This window comes from Panicum virgatum, chromosome 2N, assembly GCF_016808335.1.
Source record: "Panicum virgatum strain AP13 chromosome 2N, P.virgatum_v5, whole genome shotgun sequence".
In the NCBI taxonomy this organism is placed as follows: Eukaryota; Viridiplantae; Streptophyta; class Magnoliopsida; order Poales; family Poaceae; genus Panicum; species Panicum virgatum.
In genome coordinates this window covers 21291264-21307911 of record NC_053146.1, presented here as the reverse complement: position 1 = coordinate 21307911, position 16648 = coordinate 21291264, and the positions used below count along the sequence as shown (strand labels likewise).

At 42.2% G+C, this 16648-nt stretch overlaps 1 protein-coding gene across 1 annotated transcript; it reads left to right on the top strand.

The window, feature by feature from the left end:
- Positions 1-10955: 10955 nt before the first annotated feature.
- On the top strand, positions 10956-12658 carry LOC120660042 (AT-hook motif nuclear-localized protein 20-like). Its single transcript, XM_039938367.1, has one exon. The coding sequence runs from the start codon at positions 11570-11572 to the stop codon at positions 12326-12328; it is 759 nt and encodes a 252-aa protein (XP_039794301.1). The 5' UTR covers positions 10956-11569; the 3' UTR covers positions 12329-12658.
- Positions 12659-16648: the final 3990 nt, after the last annotated feature.

Here is a 16648-nt window from a genome sequence, read left to right as displayed (position 1 = left end):
TTACTAAACCTACTCTGGTTTAATTCTTTGTTCATGCTTATTAGTGAGAATAACATGAACACATGCACATATCTTGTACACACATTATCACTCATCTATATCATGAAATTGATATTAATATTTGGAATTAAAATATACCGAAAATTGCCTAGATATATAACACAATAGCTATCTGTTGTGCTGCTGGAAATGAAAGAAACCTAAGGTTGAGGGTATACAGCTTTGAGTGGATCAGATTTTATAGAAGAAAAAACTTAAGGTAAAGTTTTTTCCTGGTTTCTGCTTGATCGAGATAGAAGATGGTAGCAGTAAGCAGTGTGCTACTGGATAAGAACAGAGCCAAGCAAAGAGCCAGGTTGCTTCTTGCTAAGTGCTACATGGGTCTCTTAGAAAATATCATAATAATGCTTTGGCAGAGTAGGGCAGGTGCATTCTCTTATGGGAGTGACCATCTGTGAGCTAGATATTAGTTGCATCTCTACTTTTGATTGCATAATGACCTGTTTTGCTTCCGAGGCCTATTAGAAGGGAGGCGATTATAAATAAATATTTAAATATATGCCTCTGATCTGATGTAATAACTAAGACATGGTCTAATCATCGATCCCAGGGGTTACGTCTCCCAGTGTCAGGGCGGGGCCAGGGTTCGGGGATTTTCTCGGTCGGGGAAGTCGAGGCTTCTTCTTAAGCTAATACTGGTGGGGCGGTCTTTCCCCACCCGGCCGAGTTTTTTTTAATCATCGATGCTCATATAAGTCCAATGTTCTTTTGCGGATCATGAATTTCATATATAACTCCAATGTTCTTTTGCGGATCATGAATTTCTTTGCAACAGCTGAACATGTCTGGCCATGCCGAGAGAAACACACGCTGCGAGATCTGTTCCTTATCCATTGCTACAAGTAATGGATAACTAGACCCATTTATAAATAGCAGTTTAAATTGATCATCCATGGCTGGTTTGCACTCTGATAGTGCAACCACCTGGATCAAAGATTGATAACTAGACCCATTTATAATAGCAGTTTAAATTGATCAAAGTTGCCTATATTTTTTATGGATATTTTGTTGTGCACTCACGTAGTTTTTCTTACCTTTTTCTTAAAAGCATTTTGCATATCACTATTCAACTTACTGTCTGCTAATTATGGCATAAAAATTAAAATTTTACCTCATGGTAACAAATGGGAAATTTCTGGAAGAATTCAATGCATGCTGCTTGTTTGTATGCTTTTGATAAGTTCTTTTGATTAGTTATTGATTATGTAATAATTGTTTATTTTTTTAATAGAATTATGTGGTGCTGCACTTAAATATATTTATTTTTTTAACCCATAGCGTTAGCACTTAAATAATAAATGCATAGTTTTGTGTGTTTAATAATAACTTATGCCTATTTATAGTTTTTGAAGACGCTTGATAAATATAAAATTATTCTTTACTAAGTTTTTAGTAACACGTGTGTGCTGCACCCTACTAGAAAAATTCAATTTTTTTTTTAGATTTTGATGATATGTGGAGATAATTGTACAAGATTTTGAAAGCTTAAGGATTTTAGTTACCATCCCCCTCCTCTGTATTCAGGTGTTGCTAACAGGCCACTTAAAAATAACCCCACTGTCATTCTTTTCTATATCTACAAATCTGCTATGGCACAGCTTGATGGTCGATGTTGTATCTGTAGTAATTTAGATTGGTCCAGCGGATTACAGGTTGCTTAATCTGTGTGGAACAATAGAATAAGGATACCAAGTTCGTTTTTTGTTTTTTCCACTGATATCATAATTTTTGCTTTTCTATAACACAATACTCTTCATGTATCATAGAGCCCTAGCACCTTGTACCCATTATGAAGATGAGAGATGTAAACTATTCATCGAGCGGACACCCATGACCATATTATTATGTCAACTAATTTCATTGCTGACTAGTACAATTTTATCAAATATTAATCATTTATTTGTTTACTCGTATATATATGCAATATGTATTTTTTTTCAAATCATACACTTACTGGATGATTGGCGGCATCTGAACAAACTTCAATCTCTTTGATCAATGCTGGAGGATACCTATAGGGTCAGCACTAGATGGTGATTTAGTATTATTATTGATTATTGATATTTGTTTAAAAATATTCATGCTACGTCATCAACACTTATAGTTTTTTTATTGCAGATGTTAGATTAGCATACACACAGATATTGTCTTGCATGATGGCATCAAATTTGCGGTTGGGGCTCGAGCTGAGGAGCTAAACAGAGTTATATGATGTACCACACTCAAGTTCTGAAGATTAAAATTCTACAGCAAAATATATGCACGAGTTCATAACTAGCAGCTCGAGTCTTTTAGGAATATAAAAACTAAGGAATATTTGTAAAAGTCCATTTAGTTTATATAGAGTGATTGGTCCAGTATCAATAAACAAGGTTAATTTCTTTAGTAGTCATTTCTTGTAATGAAATTATTTTTAAAAATAATTTTCTACGTGCTTGTTACTACCTTATACATATCATTTACCTATTTTTTTATAATTATATGCTTTTTCCATATTTTGAATATTTTATCTATTTTCACCACTACTGAGACCTCGTTACTTGTTGTCACCAAATATAGTTTCTAAAAATATTTGTGGTAGCTAAAATTTAGTGTGGTTATTTTTTTTCGCAACATTGTTTTTTGAACACGTGCGGCACGCACGTGCACCCTACTAGTCCATAAAATATTCCTCTACCAAAGCATCCGTTGTGCTTTCTCTACTTAAGAATATCTCAAAGCCTCAACATGTGCAATTTGGAGACAGTGGTCTATCCAGTGTGTACAATCAAGCCGAGAGAAATACTTCGGTTTGAGCAATCACATATCACTAGACCATTCGTCATTAAGAAATTTTCCTAGACTTTTCCAATTCAAACTTCCTTATGTTTATGCCATCATGAAGCCGTTACTATAAAAGTTTATGAAATAGGAGCTATATAACTTTTTCATAGAAAGATAATGATTTAGAGGAGAAAAGTGGAAACATTAGTCATTGACATTGTTGCCTTATAGTACTAACATTTACCAATACTGGCTAAAATTAAATAAATTAGGGAGACCGAATATAGTTTGTGTAAGGTTCCACTTCAAGTGAGATAGCTTTCAAATTGGCAGTGAGCTCATAAAACCTTCACACAGATAGCTTTGATAGTTCCTATTACTTGTACTAGATGATAATTTATTATAGGCATATAATCAGACCACATCAGCAAGCACAAGGTATCCTAATCTATACTATAAAGATCCAAAAAAATTGAAATTAGCATTACCAAGACTAACATACTTTTACCCCTCACAAACCACTTCTTTAGACCCACGTATCAGCAAAAAAAAAAGTTCGACCAAGGCTAAGGCTTGCTCCAACCATTCCCCCGTCCAACTCTCCCTATATGTACTTTCTACTATATTTTACTACCTCACTCCAAAAGATTCCTCCCACTATAACTCCTTCTCTCCAACCATTCCCCCATATCTATTCCCCCTATATACTATCACTCATTAACTAACTATTTATTTAACATTTTTGAATTTTAAAAAATCATACAGTATTTATACTGTCATAATACACATTATCATCATGTTATGGGGCTCAAACAGAATTAATATCGCGAAAAAACGGTGTGATTAGAGATATAGGGGGAGTTGGAACTCACCCTACATACGGGGGGAGTTTCAACTCCCCCCGTATATAGGGGGAGCTTTGGGGGGAACCGTTGGATCGGATTTCCCCCCAAACCTCCCCTATGTGGGGTGGGGGACGCATAGGTGGCTCCGTTGGAGCTAGCCTAAGACTACCTCCAACGGTTCTCTGTAAGAGTCCCCCCACCCTACGTAGGGGGAGTTTTAGGGGGAAATCCGCTCCAACGGTTCCCCCCAAAGCTCCCCCTATATACGGGGGGAGTTGAAACTCCCTCTATATATAGGGTGAGTTCCAACTCCCCCTATATCTCTAATCACATTGTTTCTTCGTGATATTAATCCGTTTGAGCCCCGTAACATGATGATAATGTGTAGTATGACAATATAAATATTGCATGATTTTTTTAAATTCAAAAACGTTAAATAAATAGTTAGTTAATGAGTGATAGTATATAGGGGGAATGGATATAGGGGGAATGGTTGGAGAGAAGGAGTTATAGGGAGAGGAATCTTTTGGAGGAAAATAGTAAAATATAGTAAATAGTATGTTTGGGGAGGAGTTGGATGGGGGAAATGGTCGGAGATAGCCTAACAACGGACACATTTCGTCCGGCCCGCCAGTTAATTTCTACTCCGTGCGCCTAATTTTTTTTTGCACCGCGCCGTCCTGTACCCTCCCTCCGTACCCGCCCGCTCATTGGTTGTCCAGCCCAAACGCGGCGCCCAAATTTCAGCGTGATTGCCGCCCAAACGCGTTGCTGGACGCCCCGCCAATCACGCGATGACGCGCTGCTCCCCTCCCTTCCCCTACACGGCGCCCCTCCTCTCTCCTTCCCCGATTCCCCTCCCTTCCCCTTCCCCGCAGCTGCTCCCCTCCCCAGGCGCCCATACCCTCCCCCGGCGCTCCTCCCCCGCCGGCGGCATCACGGAGGCCCACGACGAGCGGCGGCATGCCGCGCGGGGGGAAGCGGCGCGAGGGGCCGGGGGGTCGCGGCACGAGGGAAGGTGGGGCGCCCGTGGCGGCGGTGCGCCCCGGCGGCGAGCGGCGAGGCCGCTGCGCGAGGAGAGGCGCGAGGCCGCAGTGTGTGCGGCGCGAGGAGAGGCGACACGGCGGCGAGCGTTGGGCCGCTGCGCGAGGGCCTCTAAGGTCCACTCCTTCCCCGCGCCGCCATCGACGTCCGCTCCCGCCAATGGGTGCCTGTCCTCCGACCCCGAGACGCCGGTGCGAGCGTTTCTCGACGGCGGGTGCGTGCGGGTGCTGCCGTGCTGGCCATCAACGGCTACAGTGCGGGCGCCGAGGACGCTCTCCTGGCGGTTGCAGCGCTCACGAGGCTCGAGCCCGGGCGGTAGCAAGCCGGGACCCCGTCACGCGCGTCACCGTCTTCTTCGACTTCGCCACGGCGCCGGCGCGGGGGGCTTGCTGGCCGTGATGCTGTCCTTAGAGGCCCCACGGGCGGCCGCGGTATTCAGCCCATGAGGCGCTCGCGTTCGTGGCCGTGAGCATTGGGAGGAAGTGCTGGGGCGGCCGGCGCGGGCGGTGGGCGAAGCTGCTCCGCGGCGAGCGGACGCTCCGGCGCGTGTTCAACGATGTGATGCTCAGGGACACCATGGCGTCACTTCTCGTGCCCTGCTACGACCTCGCCACAGCCGCGCCCTCCGACGCTGCACCGGCCAGGCGTCACGGTGCCCATATCTCAGGTCCGACCCTGCCCCCTACTAATTGTGCTGGATTAGCTCATGAAATTGCCCCAAAATTAATAGTAGTAGGTTCGTGTGTTGTTTAATTTTAGTTTACAAATACTCCATTCTTGACTTCACTAATCTTTGTGCTTCTCCCACTGTGATTATGAGATTGTGATCAGATGAGTGGAGGTTCTTCAATTCCACACCTTACAGTATCAAACACAACTAAATCTGTCTTGCTTCGTTTGTCAATCTCAGAGGATGGAGAGAATGCCATGAAGAAGGTGCGCTACACAACAACGAGCAGTTGGATCTGGTGAAGGAGGAGATTGGTGTGTCGTCATTGTTCAGTCACCCCAACCTATTGCCGCTTCTTGATAATGCCTCAATAGCCGAGGTAATCTGTTCTGCTTTTTTTTTTTTACTTTGCATAGAAGTGAACTTTGTTTCAATATTGTGCACCATTCTTTTCTCCTCCGATGCATATGCTTGATATTATGTTAGAAATGGATTACAAATAACTGCTGCTGTACCCCCCAAGTGGCTAATTGCATCTCTTTGTGGTTCTGTATTTGTTCATATAAATTTCAGCCCATGCTTCTCCAAGGTCACTCTCTTGATATTTAGTGTGGAGAGGAGGACACCGGGGTACCCCTCTCCACGCGCCACCTCTCCGCCCCCAGGTCTGCGCGTAGTGCCTAGCTGCGCCCTGCTTGAGATATGTTCATCTCCGATGTCCTCCTCTGCTTGCTTTCTTAGATCACTAAGTAATCTATGCCAAGATATGGATTGATTCTAACATGCACACTAGATGTTTTACAGAATGTTTATGAGAGATGGGAGATTATTTTTCCCCTAATATGCCTTATTTCTTTCAACCTAGAAACTGTTGACATATTTTATTCGTGGACAGTGAGGTTGCCTATGCATGATAAGAAAAAGGAGGTCAGTTGAGTTTGAGCTTTATTTCTATTTGCCTAATGTTCTTGGTAATTTGAGCTCACCTGATAGCCAATTTTTATTTTAGAAGAATCAATAGGCTCGTCTCTCACTGTGCTCGTAAAAGCTTACATATAATCTTCTCTTGCACATATTGTTCTGTTTCATTGGATATATAGAATCAATAACAACTATTCAATATATGAGATATTTAGTTTATTGACTCGTGATTGATCTTTATGTGTTAAAAGCTTACATATGCAAACTCACTCTCTTGATATATTACTGCCTCTGGCTTTACTATTTATATCTTACATTAGCATATACTGAATTTTCTCATAGGTTAAAGAAATGCCAGAACCAAGATCTCGAGGAGCAAGTAACTCAAACAGTCGAGGCACTAGAAGTGGCGCCGACCGTGCTGGACGAAACAGTTCAATTCAGTCCGGATCCAGTGGCACTGGTAAGATTTTTTTCTCCCAAAATTCATGAGCTTTTAAATTTGGTCACTCAGTTTATTGTTTTCCATTTTCAGCACAACCAGACTATATGGCTTCAAGATCATCGATATTGGGGCCTGCTGTGGCAGCATCCAATTCAACTCGGAAGCAAACGGTTCCAAGGTAACAAATATTCAGGAACTTGAGGTTTCAGGTTCATATGGTTGTTTTCTAAGTATTACAGATAGCTAATCTGTATGCGTTTCATTTTTGTAGTTTGTCTGCAAACAAAGATGGGGTTCCTAATGGATCAGTTGAACCAGCACAATCATCATCTGGATTTCAGCACACTTGGTGTGGGGTGCCAGGTCTTCTGGCAAGATGGCAACAACAAACATATCATATGTGGTCAAACCCCATCTTTGTCTAGCTCTGTAAACCGGAACTCAATCTGCAAGCACAGCCCTACCAACAGCATTTGACTAGGGATTTCTTGCTCTCCCAGACCCTATTGTACAGCTACCGGTAGCATTCTAACCATGTTTAAGCTCTTTTCAGATCATCATCCGTATTGAACATACAGCCATACACAGCAATTATGCACTATTTCAGTTCAGTAGCCTATTAACTTCTTTCTGTACAGTTCAATCGTCCTCTTCATGAAGATATACCAATCCCTTCTGTGTACAGTTCAATCGTCCTCTTCATGAAGATATACCAATAACTGGAAACAAGTTGAATTAATCTGCTGGTAACATGCTTCTCACCATTCTGAGTTCCTTCATTTACACATAGTTCTTAGTATTATATGGCTTATGACTGATATGCTGTCACTTAGATGAACAGACACACCGACGTCAGGACATTCTAGCATGCTGTCACTCGCAGATGCTGAACCTGATTAGGGAGGTGATTTTCGACGCAGATTGCAACTTTGTCATGGCTAGCGGTTGGAAAACTGCAGTGTGCCTACACATTCAGGTACCCTTGATCCCTCTGTTTTGTTTTCCATCAGCAATTAATCTCCATGGGATGATGCATTGAGAAGCAGATTTCTTTTGTAGTTTTGTTTGCTAATTGATTCCCAATGTCATTCTCACCGTCACCTATGACCTAAGTGTAGATAAAAGTTCTTGGATAATGCTATGATAAGTAATTTAAAAATTAGAGAACTAATTTGCAATTGGATCATCATTTGCTTATTGCCCAATAAATCCAGTCTGCAATTTGATAACTAATGAGGTAAGGACCGTGTCTGCACTCTGTAATGCTGTTTTAAATTTCTCAGTCTAATATCTTTTTTTTAACAAACAGACAATAACACATCCACCAATGTGCAAGTGATGAGACAAACCTACTTGAAGGGAACTTGTTCGAAGTGTAAATAACCACCTTCATTCAGTGAAGGTGAGAGATTTGTGCCACTTTAAAAATACGAAGTGTAAATAACCACCTCGAATTAGGACGCCATGGAACTCTCAAAGGATGTCAGGTTACAAAGGATATGCCACTTTAAAAATACGGAGTTGACTAGATTAGTTACCTTTCCTAAAGCAATCAGTGACTGCAGTCTATGTTTTTTTTTATTTCTGTACCCAGTTATGTGTTTCCTTGGGGACTTCCAGAGGGTCAAGAACGTGTAGAATTGAGATAAGGTCTGGAGCTACTGCCAAGACAAAATATTAGATTACAGAATGCTTACTAAGTTACTATTTAATTATAGTTAATGGTGGGATAAGCGTTGGATCCCAGTATTCCAGTATGACCCCTTTATTATGTTTGGCAGCCTGCCAGCTTATGTATGGTGCTTTTTTGTTGCCACTAATAGATGATGGCTGTAATTTGAATTGGAGATGGCACTTCATTGTACTTTCAGCTTCTTTTCAGACTCACTCGAAAATGTTACATATTAGTAGGATTGGATATATATAATCTTTCTGCAAATTACAATGGAAGGAAACACTGGTCTATGAAAGCAAGGAATTTATGGAGTTTTTGAAGTACACTGGGGCGAGAGAGGAGCACGACAAGCACAAAGAGCTGTTCACTAAGCTCTGTACCTAATGAATGACAACTGCATTTGAGTCTTGAGATGTGCGGATTCACCTGTTGCCAAGTTTAAGAGCTGCTAAATTGTGAATGCACTGATTTTTTAATTTATTTCTCCATGTAAAGCTATCAAAATTCTATTCGTATTTGTATTTTAGGAAGAGGATGTTCCTTCAAGATGAAGGTGATGATATATAGAGGGAGGTGACGATGACTATGAGAAAATATAGATGATTGGAATGCCTTTTGCAGCATCTGATGGAGGACAGCATTAGTATGCATGGTGTTGGATAACTATGAAGGAAATATCAATTGCTTCTGGCTACTTTTTTGTGAAAGTATATTAGAATTTCCATATTGTTTGCTACATATAGATACTTGGATATAAACAGAAGATATAAACATGCATGTAGCTTGCTCTCTATGTTTTGGGAAAGAAATAAGATACATGGGAAAAACTCATTTGGTAGTTGATTTAGAGCCTTTTAAGATATGGTAATTGATTGCCTCTATATTTAGGAAATAAATAAAAATAAACAATTTATTAGTAATTGAATAATTGAGCAACTCTATTTTTTATGGGTCAATCAATAGGGCGTTACCATATGAATCATGATTGAGAGGGGCTTAGTTCCGTATGAGATATTGATCGTATTTTAAAAATTCCTTAATTACAATGTGTACATCTTTGCTACAAAAATAAAACTATTATCTATTAACTTTTTATCAATGTAAATTTTGTTTAATGAATTTTTAAAACATGTGCGTGCCACACATGGGCATCTGCTAGTTTATAATATCGTGCATGAATAATGTATTTTTCTAGACAAATACATATAGCCATATGTAATTCATGTTTGCAGAGAAAATTTTCAAAACTGTGACCATCTAAGTTTCAAAAGTTTAATTATTGGATTTTATACAAAGCGTCAAGCAATTGGGTTAACAATGGTTAAGCTAAGTGAGAGTTGTCCGTATGGTAGTGGTGCTAGCATAGTCGCAAGTATCTTGCTACTTGTTCTGAGAAAGTAGCTAGCATACAGGACCACAATTATATTAGCCAAATGGAATCTGATCATTTTTTAACCGGGGGATGGGATTAAAGCTACCTAATTAAGCCCGCCCTGCTTCCGTGTAAGGACCAGTTTGCAGTCCATGAAAGATTTGAAGCGTGTATGATAATAAAGTTGTTTATACTAAAGTGTTCAATTCAAAATGAGAACAAAATGCCTCAAGCAAGTACCATTATTCGGGGATGACCAACTTCAAAATTTCTTGGAGCTCTTGCTGTGTGCCAAACAGGGTCCTCCTTTCCTGCCTCATATTTGGATGGACAAAGCTTTGCGGACAATATATAACCAATATAACCAATAACCATAAACTACAAATGAAAGTAAACCTCTTTTTGTCCGAAACAAATAAACAAAAGTCAGAAATATTATAACTTCTACATGTTGGTAGTAATAGTCAAATTTGAAAGTTCGATCAAAAGAAACACATTTTTAAACAACCAGGATGAGAGTACGTACCGTGCAAAGAGCAAGGTGGAGCAAGAAAGTGGGTGTAAAAAGACAAAGCAAAATGTGTGTGTAAACCCCACCTATAACACCCCTACATCACCATGCAATGCATCAATCCATGCGATCATGCAAGCAGCCCTGATCTCCAACATCCTCCTTCCTACCTTGGGTGCCTATCTAGTTAGAAATTGCTAAGTCAGACGACTCATGTATGTGATACTATATACGTAACGAGTACCAAGTATCGAGTAGTATATCTATGTGATGTATACACAAAAATCAATTGGTTAGACAGATAACATTTAGAGTATTAGTTATTACCATTTGCATTGATTGCAACTTAACTTATTTCTTAAACCTTTCAACTGTATAATAGTGTAACTTGTTCAGCTAAAGAACTGCAGCAGTGGTCCATACCCATACAGGGAGAGAAAAAGTTGAAAGATGCATGCACATGTATAACCAGTCCTTTTAATTTGTCGAAGTTCTACCTCCCCCCTCCCCATCATGCTTTGTATTCACCAAGAGGTAGGGTGTGCCTAGCCATTTATATTTTTTAAGTGTACATGACACATACAACACTGATGCAAGAGCGACGATTTGGTATGCAACAAGTACAACCACACTGTACCCACCCCAAATCTCACCTTCCTATAGCCACTTATATCCTGCTTGCAACTCTAATTCCCTTCCTTTTTCATCACTGATCGACTTCAGCAGCAGCAACCAATTTCGGCTCATCAACAAGATCGAAAAGCTTGGAGATCAAGAGGAGGGGCTGGTCTCTGCTTCTTGCTCCTTTCCCGTTCTACCTCGAATCGGATCGAGTCGATCTGTAGACTCGGATCGTGATTAGGTACGAATTCCCCTATCTTTTCCAAATCTAGTCAAACTTATTCCAGTTCCTCTTTCCCCTCCTACAATTGTTCATGAAATAGATCAAGCACTAACACCGAGCTGGATCGATCTGGCTTACTAGTACATATGCAGATCGAGAGACATGCATGAAATTAACTTGTTTCTCTTAGTTTCTGTGAATGAAGAATAGACCAAGAAGCAACTAATTTTTCATCGGCCTGATTGCGCGCTGCAAGAATTTATCAGGAGAAGGAAGACGAAGAAGCAAGAAATAGCAGTACCTAGAAGCTGGCCAACCAGTGGTGGAACGAAGGGCGGCTGGGCCTCCCTGTACCCACGGAGGTGCCGCCGCTTTCCTCCTCAAGCCTCGACAAGGAGAACCAGCCGAGCAGCCAAGACATGGTGGCGCCCTGCCAGGACGGCGAGCAGAGTCAGAGCGGCACAGGTGGCCACGGCGACGACCGCGAGAACTTCAACGGCGAGCCCAAGGAGGGCGCGGTGGTGCCCGACAACCGGCGCCCACGCGGCCGGCCCCCGGGGTCCAAGAACAAGCCTAAGCCGCCCATCTTCGTCACCCGGGACAGCCCCAACGCGCTGCGCAGCCACGTCATGGAGGTCGCCGGCGGAGCCGACATCGCGGAGTCCATCGCCCACTTCGCGCGCCGCCGGCAGCGCGGTGTCTGCGTGCTCAGCGGCGCGGGGACCGTGGCCGACGTCGCCCTGCGCCAGCCGGCCGCGCCCGGCGCCGTCGTGGCCCTCCGGGGCCGCTTCGAGATTCTCTCCCTCACCGGCACGTTCCTCCCGGGCCCCTCCCCGCCGGGGGCCACCGGCCTAACCGTTTACCTCGCCGGCGGGCAAGGGCAGGTGGTCGGAGGCATCGTGGTCGGCTCGCTCACGGCCGCTGGGCCTGTCATGGTGATGGCGTCCACGTTTGCGAACGCGACCTACGAGAGGCTGCCGCTGGACGAAGGAGCTGAGGAGGCCATAGAAGGCCGGCCTGGCGGCGGTGTCGCTCCAATGATGGGCGGTGGGCTGCCCGATCCATCGGCGATGCCAATGTACGGAGGCGTGGCACACAACCTGCTCCTGCCTGGAGGTGGCCAGCCCGGCCATGGCGCCGAAGGGAGTACATGGCCGCAGGCACGCCCGCTGTACTAGAGGATCGGCAGTGATCGTTGCATCGCCATGGCTGGCTAGCTTCAAGCGATCTATGAAGGCCATGTTTGCAACTTGCAAGCATGGAGCAGCTAGCCCTACATCACAATAAGGTTCAGGACATGCATGTTCAATTTCAGCATATGGCCGGAGTATATGTAGCTAGCTGGTAAGTACTGCATTGTTTGTCATATATCTTGCATGGTAAGAAACTGTCTGATTGTATGGTATATATATATACCTGAACCTTTATCTATCGCATTATGACTTCGATTCAAATCTCTTGCTGATTTGATTTGATCATATATACTTCATTAAAACACTACTAAAAAACAAGCCTTAGGTCCACCCCAAAGTATCAGTATGAAGATGAACCGGTACCTATGCTGGATGGAATTTATGGATGAGCCTTAGGTACCGGTTGGTATTATCAACCGGTACATAAGGCTCACCATAAGTACCGGGTGGTAACTTTTACATTGGTACCGGGTGGTACCACCAACCGGTACTAATAGACGAGCCTTAGGTACCGGTTGATATTACCAACCGGTACCTTAGAAGCCTTAGGTACCAATTTGTATTACCAACCGGTACCTTAGGCTCATACATGAGTTACTTTAAAAGGAAAATATCTCCTTCTCAATCAGAACTGCTGTGTAGTTGAGATGGTAAATGAGCAGCATGTGAGGCTTTTGCGTGATTTAAGAGGCCATAGGTACCGGTTATTTTACCCGGTACCAAAGGCTCGAGCATTTGGTACCACTTTCGGGGTACCGGTTCAAGAATCCGGTACCAAAGGGCATCTCCAACCGGTGCCTATGGCACTTTTTCTAGTAGTGAAAAATTCACTATCCATTTCTTGATTGAATTTTTGTATTCGATTTTTGTTACAAATGCATGATATTCACTTAGTTTTACTCAGTATCAGTGAATGCTTTCGCAACAATGCCATGTGCATTGACGCATTTGAAATATATTAAAAAAGTAATACATGTATTACCAAAATAATGTCCTTGTGTGATTTGTACTCGTCAATTTTTCATCCAAGCAAGCATTCGTGCAGTTTCAGCCAATATTTACTGATCATGTATGCCCTTGATTTGTTCACATGTATTGTTATTTTGTTACGATTTTGTACAGTAGAGTATTGTTCAGCTAGCCGTGTTCCATGGTATATGCCCATGTTCTCTTTGGTAGGCGCAATTTGTCAGGATACGCCAAACCCATACAGGAACATGCTTTTATATATTAGCAGTTCTAAAAAAAAATCAGCGTTTATCAATCTGAATATGTTTGTCAGTTTCTCTAAGTTAGGAGATTGTTTTCCATTTAGAGAGGAGGGGGGGGGGGGGGGGGGGGACTAGACAGCAATGTGAACAGTGCCATGCATGCATGCAAGATCGTACTGATGTTTATCCTATTTTACTGTGTATTTGTTTTGCTATTATGAAGAACATATTCATAGCACATATATGTTTTATACATCAATAATGGTGAAAGTTCTACAGTGTGGAGATCAAACGTACATGAGAACGTAACTATTTATGCATACATGTTAGCTTACAGGATCTAGTGCGGTTCGGTTATTTAGCCTTCTGGATTTGTCAATGCGAATTTAAAGGATTAACATAAAGTTTCTACCTATTATACTGTTAATATATGAAAATTCAATCAGCGCATTTGTTTGCATCAAACACACAAGAACCCCATGTGCCACCAATTTGATACTCTTTCCATGCATGATTTTAAATAGGGAAGCATCTAATTTACACCCTCAAAGTATCACAAAAGTTTGATTTTCAACCTTCAATTATAAAACCAGATAATGAGGGCCATCCAATTGTAGAAATCGGATAAGTTTAGCCTTTACGTGGTTTCAATGGTGGTTTTGTATTTTTTAAAGTCTAACTAGATCTAAAAAATTAAAACTAATTCATTTAATTCAGAAAAAATATGAAATGGGTACAAAGTTTTTTTCCTAAAAATGTAATATATCTATTATTGATCTATTTAAATCTTATTTATTAAAAAACAATAGGCATAACTACAAGCAAACAAATACTAGGAACATAAAAAAATAGATCTGAATACCTGAGTAGTAGAGTGCCAATAAATAGGTTAAATTTTTAGAAACTTTTTGTACTAGTTTCATATTTTCAGATGTAAAATGAATCACTTATGAGTTTTTAGTTTAAATTTGAATATTTTTAAGTTTCATAAAATGAAAAGGCACTTTTGGAACCATCCCAAAGGGCTAAGCTTATCTGGTTTCCCTAGTTGGATGGTCTCCTTTATCCGGTTTTGTTGTTGAAGGTTGAAAATCAAACTTTTTGTGATAGTTTGAAGGTGTAAGCTGGACTTTTTTCCTTTTTAAATATATGAAGTTTAGAATAATTTAATTACTTCAATTTCAAATAATTAGCTTGTCACAAACATCATGTACTTAAAAGCAGAAGGGGTAATATACAGGTGGCAAGGCCATCTGTGTTTGTTCTTGAGACAAGGATTGGGCAGCTTGGAGGCTGACCTCAACCAAAGCCTGACCTACGCCTGCCTTCTCGTACCAGTAACTGACCTATGCCTGCCTTCTCGTACATGAATGTAAGGATAGATCTACTACTCCTTAGTGCATGCTTGAACTAAAAACTAGTACTAGTATGTATATTCCCTTCTTTCTTTCATGGTAGAACAAGTAGCTAATATAATATTGTGTGTGTGTGTGTTCGGGTCGAACAAATTTGGCCCCTCATCCGATCTTGCTAGATCTAGAAGACCGTAACAGTCGGTCAAAATACATCAAATAATGTACAATGGGGTATGGTGGTCCATTCACCATTGTCGATTTCGCCAATCTTTACATTCAATTTATTGACTAGTCTAAAATTTTAGCTAGATGAAAGCATGCGTACGTGCACGCAGAATAAGGTTTAGTTGCACAATCCAAGAACCATCAAAAGCAAAGTTGGTCAGTGGTGCCTAAACGACGACTGCTGCTCGGGCCCAATACAGACCTTATTCGACAACCGGTATATATAACGCTGTATCTAGGCGGGGTTACAGTGAGTGATTCTAGATTGCATTTCGCCAAGAGATTATCTGATATAAACTCAAAAACTGAGAGCTAAATGGCGAAAACATCCAGGTGGGGCTTAGTGGCTAAATTTGCAAGTCCATGAAAATGTTCCACACCTCTTCATTTTCAGGCCCCTTCACATGCCAACAGCCAGGGATATGATCGTTATGAAGGTCCAATTTATTGGCATATCGGCCCCCGAGCCACAGGACAGCAGCACCACCTCATCTGGGCTGGGGCATTGATGGTAGTTTCTATCCCAGGTCAGTTTCAGTAGGAGTTTTATGGGTACAGTTATCTAGACTGAGAACTAGATAACTGTGCCAGATGAGTTTCATGGTAATGAAACTCTCCTCACATCCTATGAAACTTCATTCTTTTCTTTTCTTGCCATATCAGCAAAATTGATGATATTTAATGTCATGAAACTCTCATTAAGACTGGTTTTATAGTGACAACTCAACAGTTTAATGATGTGGCAATGAAGTTATTATAGAGAGAGTATGAAAAGAAGAAATCCTTTCCTCCCTGAGAAACGACATCCTCACGCGATACAAGACACGAGGAAATGACCAAAACGCCATTGGGAGGACTCGACCAGTTTCTATCCTCTTCCTCCTGGATCTTGTGCGTCGCCGCCGCCTCTCCACCCGCGATGGATCCCTCAGCTCCCGCGCGCGCCGCCGCCCATGCCCGTTTCCCACGCGCGCCATTGCCCACGCTGCCGCCCGTGCTTCCTTCCCGCACGGCCACCGCTTCCCGCGCTTGCCCGCCAAACCCTATGCACGCGCAGCTGCGAGCGCATTGGCCCCGTGCTCGCTGCCCTCCTCTATCCAAACCCTCTGCAGCCTGTTCCCAAACCCTACCTCTCTTCAAATCCTCTGCAGCCCTATTCTTCTCCCATGCCTCGGTCTCCTGTCCTCACTTGATTGGTTTTTGCGACCATAAATCCTCTTCGGCCATCCTCCTGACGTTACAGGCTGAAACGAACATGGCACCATTTATGCCATTTCGAGTGATTTTGGTGATCGAATGACAACACAACACTTGGACTAATATGATTGTTAAGATGACCATTCTCAGGCTTTTAGGTTCAAGTGATGACAAAGAGAAAGAGAAGATAGGCGTAGCAAGGCCCGAAGGAGACGATGTCAAGAGCCCAGGAGAAGAATCTTCAGCACCGGTTCAACCGACGGTGCATCGGAGTATTGCGTCGGTGCAATGACGTCAGCGCCCAGGAGAAGATTCTT